This window comes from Lolium rigidum, chromosome 5 (genome assembly GCF_022539505.1).
Source record: "Lolium rigidum isolate FL_2022 chromosome 5, APGP_CSIRO_Lrig_0.1, whole genome shotgun sequence".
In the NCBI taxonomy this organism is placed as follows: Eukaryota; Viridiplantae; Streptophyta; class Magnoliopsida; order Poales; family Poaceae; genus Lolium; species Lolium rigidum.
Window position 1 is genome coordinate 52856173 of NC_061512.1, and position 19085 is coordinate 52875257.

Consider the following 19085-nt stretch of genomic DNA (forward strand, 5'->3'; position numbering starts at 1 on the left):
ACCAGAATATTCCGGCCACCAGAGTCTCCCTCTCCCTCATCCTCTCCATTCTCTCTTCTCCCCTCCCCGGTGGCCAATCCCACCGCCGTCCGCTCCTTCCCAGAACCTTCCAGCCACCACCTCTACAAAACCGCTAAACCCTCCACTCCTCACCGTCGCCGCCGCCATGGGCTCCTCCTCCTACCTCCCCGCCTCCTCCATGGGCTCCCCCGGCCCCGACGACGACTCCCTCTACCTCTACCTCTCCGATCTCATCCCCGCCTCGCCCTCCTCCTACCTCGACCTCCCCCCGACCCCGCACCACGACCACCACCATCACCTGCCCTCCCCCGACCTCCCCGCGGGCGGCGCCGACTCTCCAACCTCCACGCCCGAGGACCTCGTCCTCCCCTACATCTCCCGCATGCTCATGGAGGAGAACATCGACGACAAGTTCTTCTACGACTACCCCGACAACGCCGCCCTCCTCGAGGCGCAGAAGCCCTTCCTCGACATCCTCTCCGACCCCTCCTCCAACTCCAACTCCAACTGCACCTCCGACGACACCAACCGCGCCGCCTCCCCGTGCTCCCCCTCCGACGGATCCGTCTGCACCTCCGCCATCACGCACGCCGCAGTCGACTCCTACGACCGTCGATTCCACTACGACCCCGTCGTCGACCTCGACCCCGCAGCCTTCTTCAGCGCAGGCGCCAACGCCGATCTCATGAACTCCGCCTTCCTCAAGGGCATGGAGGAGGCCAACAAGTTCCTCCCCACGCAGGACAAGCTCGTCATCGACCTCGAGGCCTCCTCCGCCAACTTCTTCAAGGGACTCGACGAGGGCACCAAAGGAGCGGCGCTCACCGTGAAGAAGGAGGAGGCAGTCGATGCGGTCTCTGCCATCTCGTCCATCTCGTCCATCTCCAACTCCGGGGGCGGCGGCCGGGGCCGCAAGAACCCGTACCGCGACGACGAGCTGGAGCAGGAGGGCGGGAGGAGCAGCAAGCAGAGCGCGGTGCAGGGCGACGACGTCACCGCGCGGGAGATGTTCGACAGGATGCTCATGCCCTCGGAGGAGATGTGCGTGGAGCAGATGCAGAACCTGCGCATCGCCATGCAGGAGGCGGTGGCCAAGAACGACGCCGGCGACGGGAAGGCCAGGGGCCGGCGCGGCGCCTCCGACGTGGTCGACCTGCGCACGCTGCTCATCCACTGCGCGCAGGCCGTCGCCACCGACGACCGCCGCAGCGCCACCGAGCTGCTCAAGCAGATCACGCTGCACGCCCGCCCCGACGGCGACGGCACGCAGCGCCTCGCGCACTGCTTCGCCGAGGGCCTGCAGGCGCGGCTCGCGGGCACCGGTGGCATGGTGCACCAGTCGCTCATGGCCACGCGCATCTCCGCTGTCGACATGCTCAAGGCCTACCAGCTCTACATGGCCGCCATCTGCTTCAAGAAGGTGTCTTTTGTCTTCTCAAATACTACCATCTATAATGCCTCCCTGGGGAAGAAGAAGATACATATCATCGACTATGGGATACAGTATGGGTTCCAGTGGCCGTGCTTTCTGCGGCGGATATCGCAGAGGGAGGGAGGGCCGCCAGAGGTAAGGATCACCGGTATTGACCTCCCCCAGCCCGGGTTCCGGCCGAAAGAGCGCATTGAGGAGACTGGTCGCAGGCTCAGTAAGTATGCAAGTGAGTTTAAGGTGCCGTTCAAGTACCAGGCCATCGCCGCGGCGAAGATGGAGTCGCTCCGTAAAGAGGATCTCAACATTGATCCTGAAGAGACGCTCATCGTGAACTGCCTGTTTCAGTTCAAGAACTTGATGGATGAGAGCGTTGTGATCGAGAGTCCAAGGGATATTGTGCTCAGCAACATCCGGAAGATGCGCCCCCACACATTCATCCATGCAATTGTGAATGGCTCATTCAGCGCGCCATTCTTCGTAACACGGTTTCGGGAGGTGCTCTTCTACTACTCCGCCCTCTTTGATGTTCTGGACACAACCACCCCAAGGGATAATGAGCAGAGGATGCTGATTGAGCAGAACATCTTTGGGCGGGCTGCCCTGAATGTCATTGCCTGTGAGGGTACAGATAGGGTGGAGCGCCCTGAGACTTACAGGCAGTGGCAGGTAAGGAACCAGCGGGCAGGTTTGAAGCAGCTGCCATTGAATCCAGATGTCATTGACATAGTGAGAGAGAAGGCCAGTAACGGCTACCACAAGGACTTTGTGATTGATCTAGATCAAAACTGGCTCTTGCAGGGATGGAAAGGGCGCATCCTCTATGCCATCTCTACCTGGGCGGCAAACGATGCTAGCTCTTAGTTTTTAGTTGTCGTTATTTTCACCTGGCTACCGATATAGTTCTACCTATGTCAACATAGTTTCTGTGTGCTGTGTATGAACCCATGGTCTAGTTAATGGCCTTTGCTCAGTGGACTCGTGTCTTGAGGTATGCCTACCCAGAATTTGGTGCCTATTTGCGATTCCAGCATGCAGATGATTCTGCTCATGGGACCAATTTATGCAATGCAGGTTTTGCAGGAGAAGCGTAGCTTAAGGATGTGGAAATGAAAACATATCATGGCATGCTACATATCCATGGTGTTATGTGAACTAGATGTCTACGCAGTCATGTTGCTGTCTAATGTCTATCAGTAGAACTTTAGACTTGGATGTCCTGATCTGGATGTGTTTGCTTGAAGGTATGATATGTGCCTGTGATCAACCCAGTCAGTTGATCATGTTGTAATTGACACTAGTCAGCGTGTTCTAGGTGCTTTACACTTTGGCAGGCAGTAACATTGTAATGAATAACTTTTTGAATTCTCCTTTTTTGCTTGGCTATTATGTTCTGTACCAGGAGAATTGTCTTTTCTTGATTCTTTCATGCTGTAGCAGCTTAGCATAATATTTTCCTGCACATCTGAAGATCTTGCACGGCTTAACACTATAATATGATTCTGTGGCACTGTCCAGTAACCAAAGTTAGATGTGTTGTGTATGAACCCATGGTCTAGTTAGTACCCTTTGCTCACTGGAATAGTGTCTCGGAGGCCTATCCAGAAGGTATGATATGCTTGCTGAAGGTATGATATGTGCGTGTGATCAATCCAGTCAGTTGATACAGGTTGTAATTGACAGTTGATACTAGTCGGTGTGTTGAAGTGCACTGTGGCAGGCAGTAACATTGTATGAGAAACTCCAGGAAACTATATGTCTTGCTTATCATATCTGAAGTTCTTGCACAGCTTAGCGCAAGATTCTTTGTAACTGTACAGTAACCAAAGCTGGACCGGTTGTGGCATAGCTGATGTGAATGAAGCATCAGGGTGTTCTTATTACTCTATCTGCGTTGTAAAGACAAGTGACTGCAAATTCAGATTTTTTAGCACAGACCATCCATCCTTTCACTTGACATGGTTCTAACCTATCATGGATTCAGCAAAAAATAGGTTACCTTTTTCGTTTTTGTGGAACCTTGGGAGGCAGGTGGTTAGGACCTTTTGTTTCCCCCATAGAGGAAATGGACTCTGAATGGTACACTAATCATGCATTTGCATTGCTGCCCCCAATAATTGTGGAAGATATGAGCTTTTAGCCTTTATTCTGGTATGATTTGTGACTATTCCACGCATCCACAGTGTAATTGCACCGATCTGGGGCAACAGAAACTTCCAGTAACCATCATCGCATTTCGGTTCCAGGTAGAACCGGTGTACAGCTTCCTTCCCTACATATCATATTCACAGGCAAAATTGAGAACCCACAGCATAGTTAAGTGCGACACCTGAACCAAATCCCATAACGATTCTTAACAAGATTGTGAGAATATTTCCTGCACATGGACATGTATCAGCTAACCCAAGCGAAGATCAAGTGGTACTGGAAGAACATGGGCTACCTTGAAACATGCAGAGTAACTGCCTGTTGCTGTTCCTAGGGAACACATACAATTAAGTCCAAACAAAAGAATGGTTGGACCACATGGCAAAGCTGAGGAAAACAAGATCAGAGTCCGAGACCGGCCGGTGTGCATGCATCTACAGAATCTTGGTGTAATCCAGGTATAAACTAGTAGTACTCCCTTTGTACATAAAAGAATCTCTCACATTTATATACTCCCTCCATCTCATGAAAGTTGTCTGAGATTTGTCAAAATTTGGATGTATGTAAATGCCATTTAGTGTTTATATACATCCAAAGTTTGGAAAATCTTAGACAACCGTCACTGGACGGAGGGAGTATATTGTTTGAAACAAGGCTCGACATTATATGCCAACATGTAGGTGATTCTGCTCACTGACCAATTCATGGGATGCAGGTTATGATGGTGATGCGTAGCTTAAGATGTGGACATGAAAACAAATCATGGCATTCTATATATCCATGGTGTCATGTCAATTATATGTTTATGCTGTCATGTTGCTGCCGAATGGCTAGCTATGTTAGGAGTTAGGCTCTGGTGTCCTGATATGGATGATGTTTGCTGAAGGTATGATATGCGCGTGCGATCAATCCAGTCAGCTGATACAGTTTGTAATTGACAGTTGACACTAGTCAGTGTGCTGTAGGTGCTTTACTGCACGGTGGCAGGCAGTAAAATTGTATGTAAAACTTTACGAATCCTCTTTTATGTTTTTGTACCAGGAGAATTAACTTTTCATGATTCATTCATGCTGTGGCAGGAAACTAAATGTTTTGGCGATCATATCTGAAGTTCTTGCACAGCTTATCATCAGATTCTTTGGAACTGACCAGTAACCAAACCTGGACCGGTTGTGGTATACTGGTATAGCTGATGTGAATGAAGCGTCAGGGTGTTCTTATTACTCTATCTGTTGTAAAGACAAGTGACTTTGCAAATTCAGACTGTTTAGCACAGACCATCCATCCTTTCACTTGACATGGTTATGACCTATCATGGATTCAGCAAACACAGGCCCGCTTTCGTTTTTGTGGAATCCTGGGAGGCATGTGGTTAGGACTTAGGACCTTTTGTTTTTCGCCCACAGAGAAAATGGACTCTGAATGATACTAATTATGCATATGCATTGCTGCCCCAATAATCGTGAAAGATATGAGCTTTTAGCCTTTATTGTGGTCTGATTTCTGACGATTCCACGCATATCCATAGTGTGATTGCACCGATCTGGGTCGACAGGATCTTGCTAGTAACCATCATCGCATCCCAGTTTCAGGTAGAGCTGGCGTATGGCTTCAGGCACAGGCAGAAGTGAGAAGCCCGCACACAGTCAATTGACTCAGTCAAGTGCCACACCTGAACCAAAATCAAGGAAATTCTTATGGAGATTGTATATTTCCGGCACATGGATCTGAAGCAACTAATCCAAGTGAAGATCAAGCGACACTGAAACAACATGGGGTAGCATGCAACATGCAGAGTACCCATACCTGTTGCTGTCCCTGGGGAATACGTATACATAATTACATATTACATATACAGTTTAAAGGCAAACAAAACGACGGTTAGACCACATGACAATCTCAGATTCAGGGACCGGCCGGTGTGCAATTGTGCATGCATCTACAGAATCTTCGTGCAGTCCGGATATAAACTATTGGGAGTGCGATCCTGTTTTGATACTGGTCATGTTATGATTTGGGATATCAAAGCGAATATGGCAACGTACTAACGTAGGTAGGAGATTACGCTAATTTGGACAGCATTTGAGCTGAGGACTGAAGAAGATAATAAAGAATGATGATGCTACTGCCTTGAGCCGATGAAGTCGTGTCCAGGTACTCGACAGGCTTCTTGCGCAAGAATGGAAGGGATCTTCTCTTCGTTCCAGGGGTTGACCTCCGGTATAGGGGTACCATCAATTGTTGTTTTACTTATCTTTGATTTATTAAAATTACGGCTTCGGTTCTCGCTCAAACGTCACACACAAGGCTTAATAGAAAACTACATGCAGAGGTTTCTCCTATAGGATCCCTAGCATAAAAACTCATCCCATATAAACATGATAAAAAGATCAAGGGAAAACACATAACTACTTCATTTTCACAATATAATTTACATACGAGTTTCCCTTTCGGGAACCCCCGACGGGTTTACACAAGAACGGAAAATTACCTTACTACCTTCTTATTACAGGCGTCTTCAAACTAATGGATTTATTACAAGATGGTGGTTGGACTACTACTACTGAGCAAGGAGCCTGGCTAACTCTCTGCTCTTATGGCTTGTGGTATGCTTGTGCTTGCCGATTGCTTGGTGTCCTTCTTGTGAGACATGACTCCCCTTTTATAGAAGGAGAGGGCCTTTTGTACTGCCATCGTGGCTCTTCTCGCTGCTTCTTCATGGACACAACGTGGCACTTCTGTGCATGACATTACGTGCCACAGTATTTACACAAATTATTGGCAAGCTGAGAGACATGTGACATGCATTCGTGGCAGCCTTTATAGATTCTTCACTCTTCAAGAATTCACGAGAGCACATTGTATGGCTGTCATATGTGCCACCAAACCTATGCTCTAGCCTTTGTAGACTTCATATTATTGTTGTAGCCTACTGTTACGTCTTGAAACTTGTGGCCTTCTCTTTTGGTTGATTGATTTCTTCTCATCTTCATGCCAAGTATCTCTCGATTCCTTTGGGCTGCATGCATGCATGCTTTGGATACTTATGATGAGGATTAAGATTAAAACTTTATTATTATTATTATTATTATTTTTGATTTTTTTTGAATTTCGAAAATTTTATCAAATATTCGGGTATAGGTCCTCCACGCCCGAATAATTGATAGCAATATCAATTTAAAATGTGATTGGATATATTTGGGCTTTGATTTTTTTTTTTGATCTTCGAAAATTTTATCAAATATTCAGGTATAGGTCCTCCACGCCCGAATAATTGATATCAATATCAATTTAAAATGTGATTGGATATATTTGGGCTGGTCCTCCGCGCCCAATTTATTGATAGACATATCAATACTATTGAATTATTCAGGATGTTGGGAGTCTTCCATTGTTTCATCCGTCTTATTTTCTTCTTCATTATTTAGGAGATGATCAAAGTCATCATACTCTTTCTTTATTTTAGAATAATTCAATAGTATTGATATGTCTATCAATAAATTGGGCGCGGAGGACCAGACCAAATATATCCAATCACATTTTAAATTGATATTACTATCAATTAGCGTGGAGGACCTATACCCGAATATTTGATAAAATTTTCGAAATTCAAAAAAAAATCAAAGAAAAAATAATAATAATAAAGTTTTAATCTTAGTCTTAATCCTAATCATAAGTATCCAAAGCATGCATGCATGCATCCCAAAGGAATCGAGAGATTCTTGGCATGAAGACGAGAAGAAACCAATCAACCAAAAGAGAAGACCACAAGTTCCAAGACGTAATAGTAGGCTACAACAATAATATGAAGTCTACAAAGGCTAGAGCATAGGTTTGGTGGCACATATGACCGCCATACAATGTGCTCTCGTGAATTCTTGAAGAGTGGAGAATCTATAAAGGCTGCCACGAATGCATGTCAGCTGTCCCTTAGCTTGCCAATAATTTGTGTAAATACTGTGGCACGTAATGTCATGCACAGAAGCGCCACATTGTGTCCATGAAGAAGCAGCGAGAAGAGCCACGATGGCAGTACAGAAGGCCATCACCTTCTATAAAAGGGGAGCCATGCCTCACAGGAAGGACACCAAGCAATCGGCAAGCACAAGCATACCACAAGCCATAAGAGCAGAGAGTTAGCCAGGCTCCTTGTTCAGTAGTAGTAGTACAAGCACCATCTTGTAATAAATCCATTAGTTTGAAGGCGCCTGTAATAAGAACGTAGTAAGGTAATTTCTCATTGTTGTGTAAACCTGTAGGGGGTTCCCGAAAGGGAAACCCGGATGTAAATTATATTGTGGAAATGAAGTAGTTCTATGTTTTCCCTTGATCTTTTTATCATGTTTATATGAGATGAGTTTTTATGCTAGGGAACCTATAGGAAAAACCTCTGTGTGTAGTTCTCTATTAATCCTTGTGTGTGACGTTTGAGCGAGAACCGAAGCCGTAGAGAAGTGTTCCCGTCGGGTGGAACTGCCTGGGAAGACGATAAAAATCAATCCATATAAATTTAACTAAAAACATCTAGGGAAAGATACTTAGCTACTTTTGAAGCAATATAGTGATAAGTACGGTTAGTACCGAGTAGGATTAATACACCACTGCGAATACCGTCGGACGTACTGTTGGCCTCGCCAGCTCCAAGATCCTGCAAAAATTCTGCAAAAATAATCTTAGTATCCAAGAATAAATTTTAGCTTAACTTATTTTTCGAAATTTGTAATAAAATATTTAATACTAATATCTATGTATATTACGTAAATTTGTGTGTGAATATTTCTCAAAATTTTTATTGTGTAATTTTTTCTAAATATCAGTACTTTTTAACCTGTGTGTATTTGAGTTGATTTTGATCGTCTTCCCAGGCAGTTCCACTCGAAGGGAACACTTCTCTACGGTTTTGGTTCTCGCTCAAACGCCACACACAATGCTTAATAGAGAACTACACGCAGAGGTTTCTCCTATAGGATCCCTAGCATAAAAACTCATCCCATATAAACATGATAAAAGATCAAGGGAAAACACATAACTACTTCATTTCCACAATATAATTTACATACGGGTTTCCCTTTCGAGAACCCCCGACGGGTTTACACAAGAACGGGAAATTACCTTACTACCTTCTTATTACAGGCGCCTTCAAACTAATATGGATTTATTACAAGATGGTTGTTGGACTACTACTACTAAGCAAGGAGCCTGACTAACACTCTGCTCTTATGGCTTGTGGTATGCTTGTGCTTACCGATTGCTTGGTGTCCTTCTTGTGAGGCATGGCTCCCCTTTTATAGAAGGTGAGGGCCTTCTGTACTGCCATCGTGGCTCTTCTCGCTGCTTGTTCATGGACACAACGTGGCGCTTCTGTGTATGATATTACGTGCCACAGTATTTACACAAATTATTGGCAAGCTAAGAGACAGGTGACATGCATTCGTGGCAGCCTTTATAGATTCTTCACTCTTCAAGAATTCATGAGAGAACATTGTATGGCTGTCATATGTGCCACCAAACCTATGCTCTAGCCTTTGTAGACTTCATATTATTGTTGTAGCCTACTATTACGTCTTGGAACTTGTGGTCTTCTCTTTTGGTTGGTTGATTTCTTCTCGTCTTCATGCTAAGAATCTCTCGATTCCTTTGGGCTGCATGCATGCATGCTTTGGATACTTATGATAAGGATTAAGATTAAGATTAAAACTTTATTATTATTAAAAAAATTGATTTTTTTGAATTTTGAAAATTTTATCAAATATTCGGGTATAGGTCCTCCACGCCCGAATAATTGATAGCAAATATCAATTTAAAATGTGATTGGATTATTTGGGCTGGTCCTCCGCGCCCAATTTATTTATAGACATATCAATACTATTGAATTATTCAGGATGTTGGGAGTCTTCCATTGTTTCATCCGTCTTATTTTCTTCTTCATTATTTAGGAGATGATCAAAGTCATCATACTCTTTCTTTATTTTATCAAATTCTTCTTTCACTTCTTCTTTAACTTCATTTAATATTTCTTGTTTTATTTCCTTTTTCCATTGTGGGTATATTTGTTGAAGCTTTTCTTCAACCTTTATGGCAATATATTGGGCGTCAATAGGATTGGCTCCCTTGACCAAACATTCTTTGTATGTCTTGTTTTTTGACGATTGTCCCTCTTCTTTTACCTTTGTGATGGGTATATCCACTGGATTCATTTTACTTTGAGCCACCTTATGGTTTTGGATTTATTCTTTTGCCTCTGGCTCTATATGGTAATTGATCCCCAAGATTTTTCTTGCAAGAGATAATGCTTCTTCAATATTAATATATTTCTTCCAGGTTACTCCTCCTGTATATTTTGCTGCTGTTTTTTTCTTCAATTATTTTTTCAAATGTTGTGTAAATTCCAGATGTCTTTCCATTATATAGGATGTATAATGGTTTTACCTCTAGTATTTCAATATTTTCTGGTGAGGGTATTTTCCCATTGATCATATTAAAATATTCAGCAAGGCTGTTTAGGATTGATAGAAAATATCCCTTATCATCTCTTTTGTTATTATATTGATACCATAAATTGTCCAATATGCATTCTTGCATATCATCGAGGACAATGTGGTCCTTAGGCTTGAATTTGTATGAATTTGGAGGGAATATTCGAAGCTTATTTTCAGCTCCAAATGAGAATGTTTCAATTCCGTTGAAATTCATTCCCCTCTTCATTCTTGCAAAATTGATGAACGAGAGAATATGTCAGGTAAACAGTTATCCTTTCCTTTAATATGTTCAAAGACTACTTTATATCCATTTCCGGTTATGATATCTTCAAATAAAACCCATCTTCTAGTAGAACTTTTCTTGCTATTGATTTGATTATAGTATCTACATATTGCTTCGCAACCAGTTCGTACTGTAAATTCTTTAAATGCTAAATATAATCTAAACGTGTTTATTGCATGGACTACTGCTAGAATTTCTCTGTCAATATTATTTACTGCTTTTAATTTATAGCTTCCTGACGCCCCTCTTCGGGCGTGGAGGACCTATACACAGATTAAAAACTTGCCTGGGAAGCACAAATGGGGCACCAAGGAGCTTGGGCACCATGCATCTTAACCGTACAATGGGTATCTATATTGTGCCATCCTGATCGGGTTTAGAATAACGGGTTTACCCCATTAGCATAGGTATATATCTGGAAATATTGCATGCATGATGTATAAGAAGAGAGAGAATATCATTTCGAATTACCAAATATTTTGTTTCCTTTTTTGTAATTCGTATATAACAGGGAAAGCCCAAATTTCCTTATATGCATCTTCCTTGATTCGTGGGCTTTTACTACTCGGAACAAGGTATGTGCAGATACTTGGGCAGGATACAAAATGTGCACGGGGCGGCCCACTATTTCTTCATTTGGAAGTGTGCATCGTCCATGCTTAGTGGGTGGGAATTAGGAAAGTGCAGATTTTTCAGGTTAGATCAAGGTATATGGGCCCAGCATTTCTACATTTGAAAATGTGCATCGTTCCAAAATTAATGGACTTATTGCTGCTGTATGACTGGGTATGCAGACAAGCAGGTATACTAGTCAAATTGGTAATTGAGGACGTCCACGTATGATATTTAAACAGCTTAGTATAATTTCTCACGTCGCATAATTATTATCTTTAACTCTTTTGCTGTAACGCTTATGTGCACGACTCGTTCCCTATGCATGCGTCTAGCACATAGAAAATGATGCTGTTGAATGTGGACAATTGCTTTGATGTGTAAGCTAATTTTGTATATAATATTGTTATTATTTTTTACCTGCGCTAGTGGTTAAACTATTATTATGAGACGCATCCATGATTTGTCACAAAAAAGTATGACACATGTTTGTGACATAGAAATATAAAAATCACCTGTCTTTTTCATGGAGTATTAGAATATGTTGTTAATTTCGATACCTAGCATAAGTTGTTGGAAAGACCAGAATATCCAAATTGTATCATGATGAAATATTCCACGTTCTAGTTATTCAAACCGCATACGCAGGGTTTATGATGCCCGATGTACCGATATCGTATACTGAAGTTATTTACATATTGGTGGACATGAAGTATGATTACACACCTAAGGTATCGAGGTATCAAAGGTATCGTGCTATTATCCGAGGAGTATGATAGGTCTGGATGGTAACTCCGGGTATCAAGGTATGTTGGTACTGCCGATACCTAGTATAAATTATTGAAAATGGTAGAATAGCCCTTATTATGAGCATCATGAGGAACTCAAGTCGTATCATACCCGAGGTATCTGGGTATATGGGTATGTGATGCAGGTGAAATGTTGGTAAAGGATATAATATCAGAAAAAATCATTGTGACAAATGCTTACCATTTACGTGTATGAAAATTACATACCCGGGTCGTAGGATACATATATGAAATGATTAGATGAAATCAGCAATCAATATTTTATGGTTTGGCATGCTCCGGTAACCATACCTTGGAGGCAATATTTATCAGAAGTGCTTGTCATAGACTGCTTAAATTTGCCGACCTATGGCCATATCATGTTGATTTTGAGGTATTATGGCGAGGTATGCTTATAATCTGATTTGTTTTTTGTTTTTAATGGGTATCTCACTATGTGATACCAGGTGAATATCCACAAAAATCGCTATGACAATATCTAACCATTTCTAGGTATCGATATCCCACACTCAGGTCACACGATGCCTAGTTGAACTTCACGATTAGACAAAAATGAACAATCAATATCCCGATTTGAACTTCAAGCCTTCATAGTCAGTACCAATGAGCCCAATGCTAACTGGGTTGTTATACCTTCACACGGAACATATTTTCCCACTTCTTCAATTTCACTGACCTAGTCCTCATGATGAGGTATGTTCACAATTTCAAGGTATCTTCAACCCTTATTATTGGAAAGGGTAGAATAACTCTTATTATGAGCATAGTGAGGTACTTAGGTTGTATCATAGCCAAGGTACATAGGTATATGGGTATTTCAGAAAATGTTAGGTATGCAAGGTATCAAGATATTGAGCTATTGTCCGAGGAGTATGATAGGTCTTGATGGTAACTCCGGGTATCCACGTGTGTTGGTAATACCGATACCTAGTATAAATTACTAGAAAAGGGTAGAATAACCCTTATTATGAGCATCGCGAGGAACTTAGGTTGTATCATACCCAAGGTACCTGGGTATATGCGTATGTGAGGAACTATTAGGTATGCAAGGTATCGAGGTATCGAGCTATTGTTCGAGGAGTATGATAGGTCTTGATGGTAACTCCGGGTATCAAGGTATGTTGGTATTATCGATACCTAGTATAAATTATTGTAAAATGGTAGAATAACCCCATTATGAGCATTGTGTGGAACTCAAGTTGTATCATACCCAAGGTACCTGGGTATATGCATATGCGATGAACTGCTAGGTATGCAAGGTATCGAGCTATTGTCCGAGGAGTATGATAAGGCCTGATGGTAACTCCGGGTATCTAGGTATGTTGGTAATACCGATAGCTAGTATAAATTATTGGAAAATGGTAGAATAACCCTTATTATGGGCATCGTGAGGAACTCATGTTGTATCATACCCAACGTACATGGGTATATGCGTATGTGAGGAACTGTTATGTATGCAAGGTATCGACGTATCGAGCTATTGTACGAGGGGTGTGGTCAGTCCGAGGAGTATCCAGCTATTGTCCGAGAAGAAGCCAGGATTAGGATCCGAAAAAAGGGGTACGGAGTTTGTCGAGCTCCTTTATATCCCTAGGTATGCTATGGATTTCGGCTGCATCAGGCAGGGGCAGGCGGGGGCGTGGCGAGCGGCATCGAGCGAGGGCGAGGCCGAGGGGGCGAAGTTGTGCGGCATCGGGCGAGGCTAGGGCGAGCAGGGCAGCGCAAGACACGGTGTCCGATAGAGTCCATTGCGTCGGAGCTCGAGGCGAAGTCCTTGAGGACGGGTAGCTCGGGGAGGTGTTGGGGCAGGGCGGCGGAGCGCGGGGATGTCAAGCTCGGGACTGGGTGGCGGCTTAGGGGGGTCGAGCTCGTGGCATCCTACGACGCGCTCGCTACCACCACGGTTGCCTCGCACTCAGCTGCCACCACGGCTGCCTCGCACTCGCACCCCATCGCCATGGTGGTCGACGGGGTCAGGGACAGGCACGTAATCAGGAACGAGGGCGGCAATTGGATGCGGGCGCCATGGGTTGGAACTTACAGCGTGCTGCAGCCAGCACGACATATATACAGTGTTGGACACACAAAAAATTATGCATGCCCAATTTTTTTTTAGAGTGCGCTCTTTTATACAACATCTGCTGGAGCATGATTTTTGCCCTTCCGCGTCCAAAAGCAGCGGCTTTTTGGGTGTTACCCTATATACAACATCTGTTGGAGATGCTCTAATACATAGTAATAAGAATAATTAGTGTATATACCTCAGATTGGCACACACACAATTGATCAGGTACATATGCCCGTAAATTTACGGACTCGAGACTGATAGATATACACATACAACAACTCTCTTTTTTTTTCTCTCGCAAAGAGAAAATGACGTACGTTTCCAGTCATAACCATCAAATATAATTGAATCATACACGGGAATGTTCCCATTTGAATTAAAATTTTGAAGGACATACATGTAAATGGGGCCGGACAAACATTTTTCTACCATATTCTATACATGAAGCCATGATCGTAGGGACTTGGGCCATGCCGCCATGGATAGCTATTGCCACGACCACAAATAGTTGTGTGCTTTCGAGCATGTTGGAAGTCCTAGTGTACCTTGAACATGTGTAGCATCATGTTTCAGTTACAGACGTATTGGTAGGTTCCGGAAAACAACGTCGCGACAACGACGATACACCATGTTATGAGTAACCTGTAATTTTGGAAAAAAATGGTAAGGAATGTGAACCATAAACATTTTATTAGATAAATAAAGATCTGAAACACATGCATACGTAGATACTACTCATGCATGTCGTCTACCATCAGGGGCTCCCCCAGCTCATCATGGCCTGTTAATCTGGAGCAATAGTACCGCGGCGGACAACGGTGTCTTATTCCATGGTGCAATCAGTCATTTCCTAGAAGCAGAAACATCTTGCTTAAATCTGTAGAAAGGATGAGATACTGGGAGGTGGATCCACGAAGTCATCGCAGTCTCCTTCTAGCACTAGCACACCTCTGCAGCCTGGGCATGATCAAGATACCTGCGATTGAACAAAAAAATTCTGAAGTCTAATGGATCTGATGGTGAAGATAAACAAGACCTCATGCACATCAGCTACTTCTAAATCAGAGTACGCACGTCTGGAATCGCTACAACTGTCAAAACTCACAGTGTGGTGTTTCGGAAAAACATGGTCCAACAATGACAGCTCCAATACATACCTCGGCCAAGAAGAATTCAAAAACGTGGAGGCGTTTTGGGTCGTCCTTCACTCAGCCAAGTCTAGACAAGGATGCAACGATTCAAAAACGTGGATGCATGAATTACGTTCCTGATTGACGCCTTATAAATAGATGGGAGATATGAGTTCAAAAATAATCAGAAAAGGCAACTAAGGCATGGAAATCACGGCTGATTGGTAAACATTAAAATGGTATGCGTTTTCTATGGCAAGAGATCACTATCCTGATTTTTTCATTCCGGGTATCTAAAATCTGCAATCATGGTGCATGCATTCAAAACCAAAAATGGAAACATTTTGGAATCATCCATTGGAGCTGCCATGGAAATCAAATATGGAAATATCTAGAAATTGTGGGTTATGCTACAAAACGGGTATTATGGTGCGCTAACGGGTTTCATTGCAATATATACCCGGATTCCTTTCATCTGCCAGTGGATCAATCTAACGGTGGAAGATCTGGGAGCCTGGGCACCATGGTGCCCCAATTATTTTACCTATATATATATATATATATATATATATATATTTTGAGGCAAGTTTTATGAGATGAAGGGAGTACATGTTTTGTACCTTGGGCGTATCAGGTTAATTTTTGTACAACCTACGAGCAATTCCACTATGTATTTTCACAAAGCATGATTTATTTTTCCAAACTACTACTGGGCAATTTTTTCACGAAGCATGGTTTATTTTTTCAAATTACTTTGGGAGTAGACTAAGAAAGGAATGCCCTTCAGATAGAAAAGCTCAGAGTTTGGGACAGAGATTTGGTGCTTCTGGGCACCAGTGCTCCTGCTGTTTTAGAAAAAATAAAAATCACTTTTATGTGTTTCAAAAAAATTAGAAAAAAATCATGGTGTAGCCAATGAATTGTTCCATGAATGAGCAAAATTTCAATTTCAAAAACAAAAAAGTATAGGCTACATAAAAATAACAAATGTGTGGATCTGGATATGCATATTTTACATCTCGAAATTTTAACAGATTTTGTCTTTTTTGTGTAGTCTACAATATAAAGAATTTCACATTATAATTTTACATGCTTGTAGGTTGAATTATTTATTATGTCTAGATTTATTTTCAGATTTTTTTGAAACAAATATGTATGATTTTCGATTTTTTTTAAACAGCTGGAGCACTGGTACCCATTAGCCAAAGACACTTTTTGCAGAGTTTGCCTCCTGGGCAATTTTATATTCGTCTTTGCACATGCATGTAGGCTAGGTCATTGCTTGCGAGTTGCGACACCCAACAGCCATCACCTGCACATGATCCCATATTAAGAATGCCTCGAATCGGAGACATCCGTACCAAAATAAAGTCAGCAGACGAAATCCAGCTCAAATGGCCGGATCTTTCATGTCAGGAAAATAATTGTCCATGGTCATCGATCTTGGACCCTATTTGAACATTTCCGTGCATTTCCATGTTATCATGTGCTGGTATTCTCGTCGACCTACGGGCTGTGAATGCTCGATAGTGGGCTTCACTTCTGTTGGGCTTTTAGGCTGTACTGCTGTAGGGTGCGCCGCTAATTATTTATCAGGCCTGCTTGGAGGCCTTTCCGTGTTTCGTTCGCTTGTAGAGCCCACTGATCAGTGGTAGTATGTTGCTTGGTTATTTGGCCCAGTGTAGCAGGCCTCATCCATCCCTTGCTCCTGCTCTTTCGTTTGCCAAAGCATGGTCTTAGTTTCATATGCCAAAGCAAGAAAAACATGGTGTTTTCTTCTTGGTTTACCTACAGTACATAGCACTTATTCCTTGTTTCTCCTATAATGATGGACACAGAGCAACGTTTCCTTTTGTAAAGCACACACCTAAACCCTATAGTGCGTAGGCTTAGTGGAGTTCGACTGGAACTTCCGAGTTATCCTCTGCGGACCCAAGAGGAGCTCCCTGATGATGTACATTTCTGGATTGTAATAATATTAAGTAAGTTTTGACCAGCTATGTTTCTGTTGTACCATTCCGAGGGATGTGACATTTGCGGATTGGTACTTCGCGCATGTTATATCCACGGCCAGCATACTACAATATGCAGTGGTATGCCGGGTCAGTACACATGCCAGTCATTCTTGCATTCCTTTGAGCAAGTGAACCAGGCATATATATTTGGAATATTGAAATTTCAATGAATGTGTTGTGCAGACCTGACGAAATTAGAACATCATATAAGATAACGCTTTCACTCAATGAATGTGGCATGTTAGTGCGTTAATTAACCGATCTAGTTTATTTTATGCTCACTAGAGTTATGAAAACCTTGAACCGATTGACATTGGCCAGAAAAGGAATATGCAAATGGTCATTCTATTGAGTCTGGAAGATTTGATGTCGAACTGTTAAGATTTGGCTGCCGATGGAAAACGAATCACGATATCAAAATAAATAATATGACAGACTAATAAGTTAATTAGAGTATTGGCTGAAAAATAATAACACTAGGACCTCCAATAAGTGTCAGATGTCAATCAAAATAAAATTCCAAACTAGCTAGGGGACCAAATGATCATCAATGTGGAATAAAATACATCAAAGTTGGAAGAACTTTGTGAACATAGAAGACCAAAGAAAACACCAAACAGGAACAAAACCATATGGAGATGAAGCATGTCAGAAGGCAATTTCGCAAAAACAGCATTATAACAAATTGCATGAGATATATATAATGATAACTAACCTGCTAAATGTTCTTCTATCCCTCTTGAGGGTGCTGGAAAGTCACTTTTCTGTAGACCAGTCATCTATTTCTCATTCAGTATTTTTGAGTAACTTTGACGTTCAGCAATCTAACGAACCTGATATAGCACCAATAAAACAAGTGTGCAGATAAACATATATTGAGTTGTGTGTTGAATGTTAAAATCATATATCTAGGAAGTATCACACCAAGCCTTTATATTACCGAGATCAATAGGGTAATCTAAGATATAATACTAACAGGAAATCAATCACCCATGTGCAAGACCATAAGTGACCTCTGTGTAAAGCAAGGGAAAGAAGCACATACGATAGCTCTCGTGTTGCGTGTGCAGTAAATCTAGATATGCGATATTTCCTACGCATGTTTCCTCGATGCGTAACCTCAACCTTTACAACTAGTAGGGATTTACGTATCTGCACGAGGGAGAATAAGTACAATAACTCGTACTAAAACTGAAGTCTCTCTAGACAACACTAAGACGTGTAATGAATCAAACTTTCACACCATCTGAACCAGATAGGGTACATCTAACTACGATGTCTCTCCACAAAATCTGAGTAACAAACTCCGCTGCAGGGAGAGGGTTGATAATTGCAGAAGAAGACATATCTGCAAAAATAAACAGTGTATAAGTCATTATTATGCCAGTAACAGTTCATAACTAGTAAATATCATATGAAACAGGTCACACCTAGGGAATATCATTAGCAAAAAGTACACATTGATATGGTACAAAGAAATAGTACATAACTAGGGAATAACACTTCTCCTATGAAACATAAAAGCACAAACAAAAATTATTTCCGAGCTAAAGTTACAGCAATCAGCTGGTCTTATTCGGTGATTCCTTCCTATTTAAACAAGTACCAGCAGAGCTAAAAAAAATCCATAGAAGCCTGAGCGGCGCACCATCAGATATTTCCCACGTGTTCCAGATCATTAAGCGGTAAAGTCACATATGAGATGATTTTACTGTTAGGATACCGTTAATCAGGAGATTAATCTCGTGCTGGATTTTCCGCCCTTATTTCCCTAGATTCTTGGTAGAATCTTTCCAAAGAAAGCATGCAAATTTTGCAGTTTGGCAGTTGGCGGAAGTTTTCTATCAGCAACTCGATAGAAGATTCTCTAACTACTTGAAGGAGCCGTAGATCAAGATTGAAGTTTTTTTTGGAGTTCCACGAGATTCTCTGCTATCTCCAACACATATTGAAGGAAGATGCAGAAGTTGAGCTAGTTGGAGGAAGATGCCAGATCTCGAAGAACTCCGGGGGCTACTGTTGTGGGTATGATCGATTAACAGGTATCCTACAGTAGTGCCAATATGCCGGCAAACCTGGGTGGCCCAAGCT

At 42.4% G+C, this 19085-nt stretch overlaps 1 protein-coding gene and 1 non-coding gene across 2 annotated transcripts; both read left to right on the forward strand.

Annotated features, from left to right (window-relative positions):
* Nucleotides 1-2848, forward strand: LOC124652283 (scarecrow-like protein 34). Its single transcript, XM_047191300.1, has 2 exons — nucleotides 1-2441; nucleotides 2525-2848. Exon 1 carries the CDS (start codon nucleotides 167-169, stop codon nucleotides 2312-2314), a length of 2148 nt encoding a protein of 715 aa, XP_047047256.1. The 5' UTR covers nucleotides 1-166; the 3' UTR covers nucleotides 2315-2441; nucleotides 2525-2848.
* A 14428-nt stretch (nucleotides 2849-17276) lies between these two features.
* LOC124658587 lies at nucleotides 17277-17354 on the forward strand. Its single transcript, XR_006989301.1, has one exon. It is a non-coding gene; the product is annotated as a small nucleolar RNA snoR35 (small nucleolar RNA).
* Nucleotides 17355-19085: the final 1731 nt, after the last annotated feature.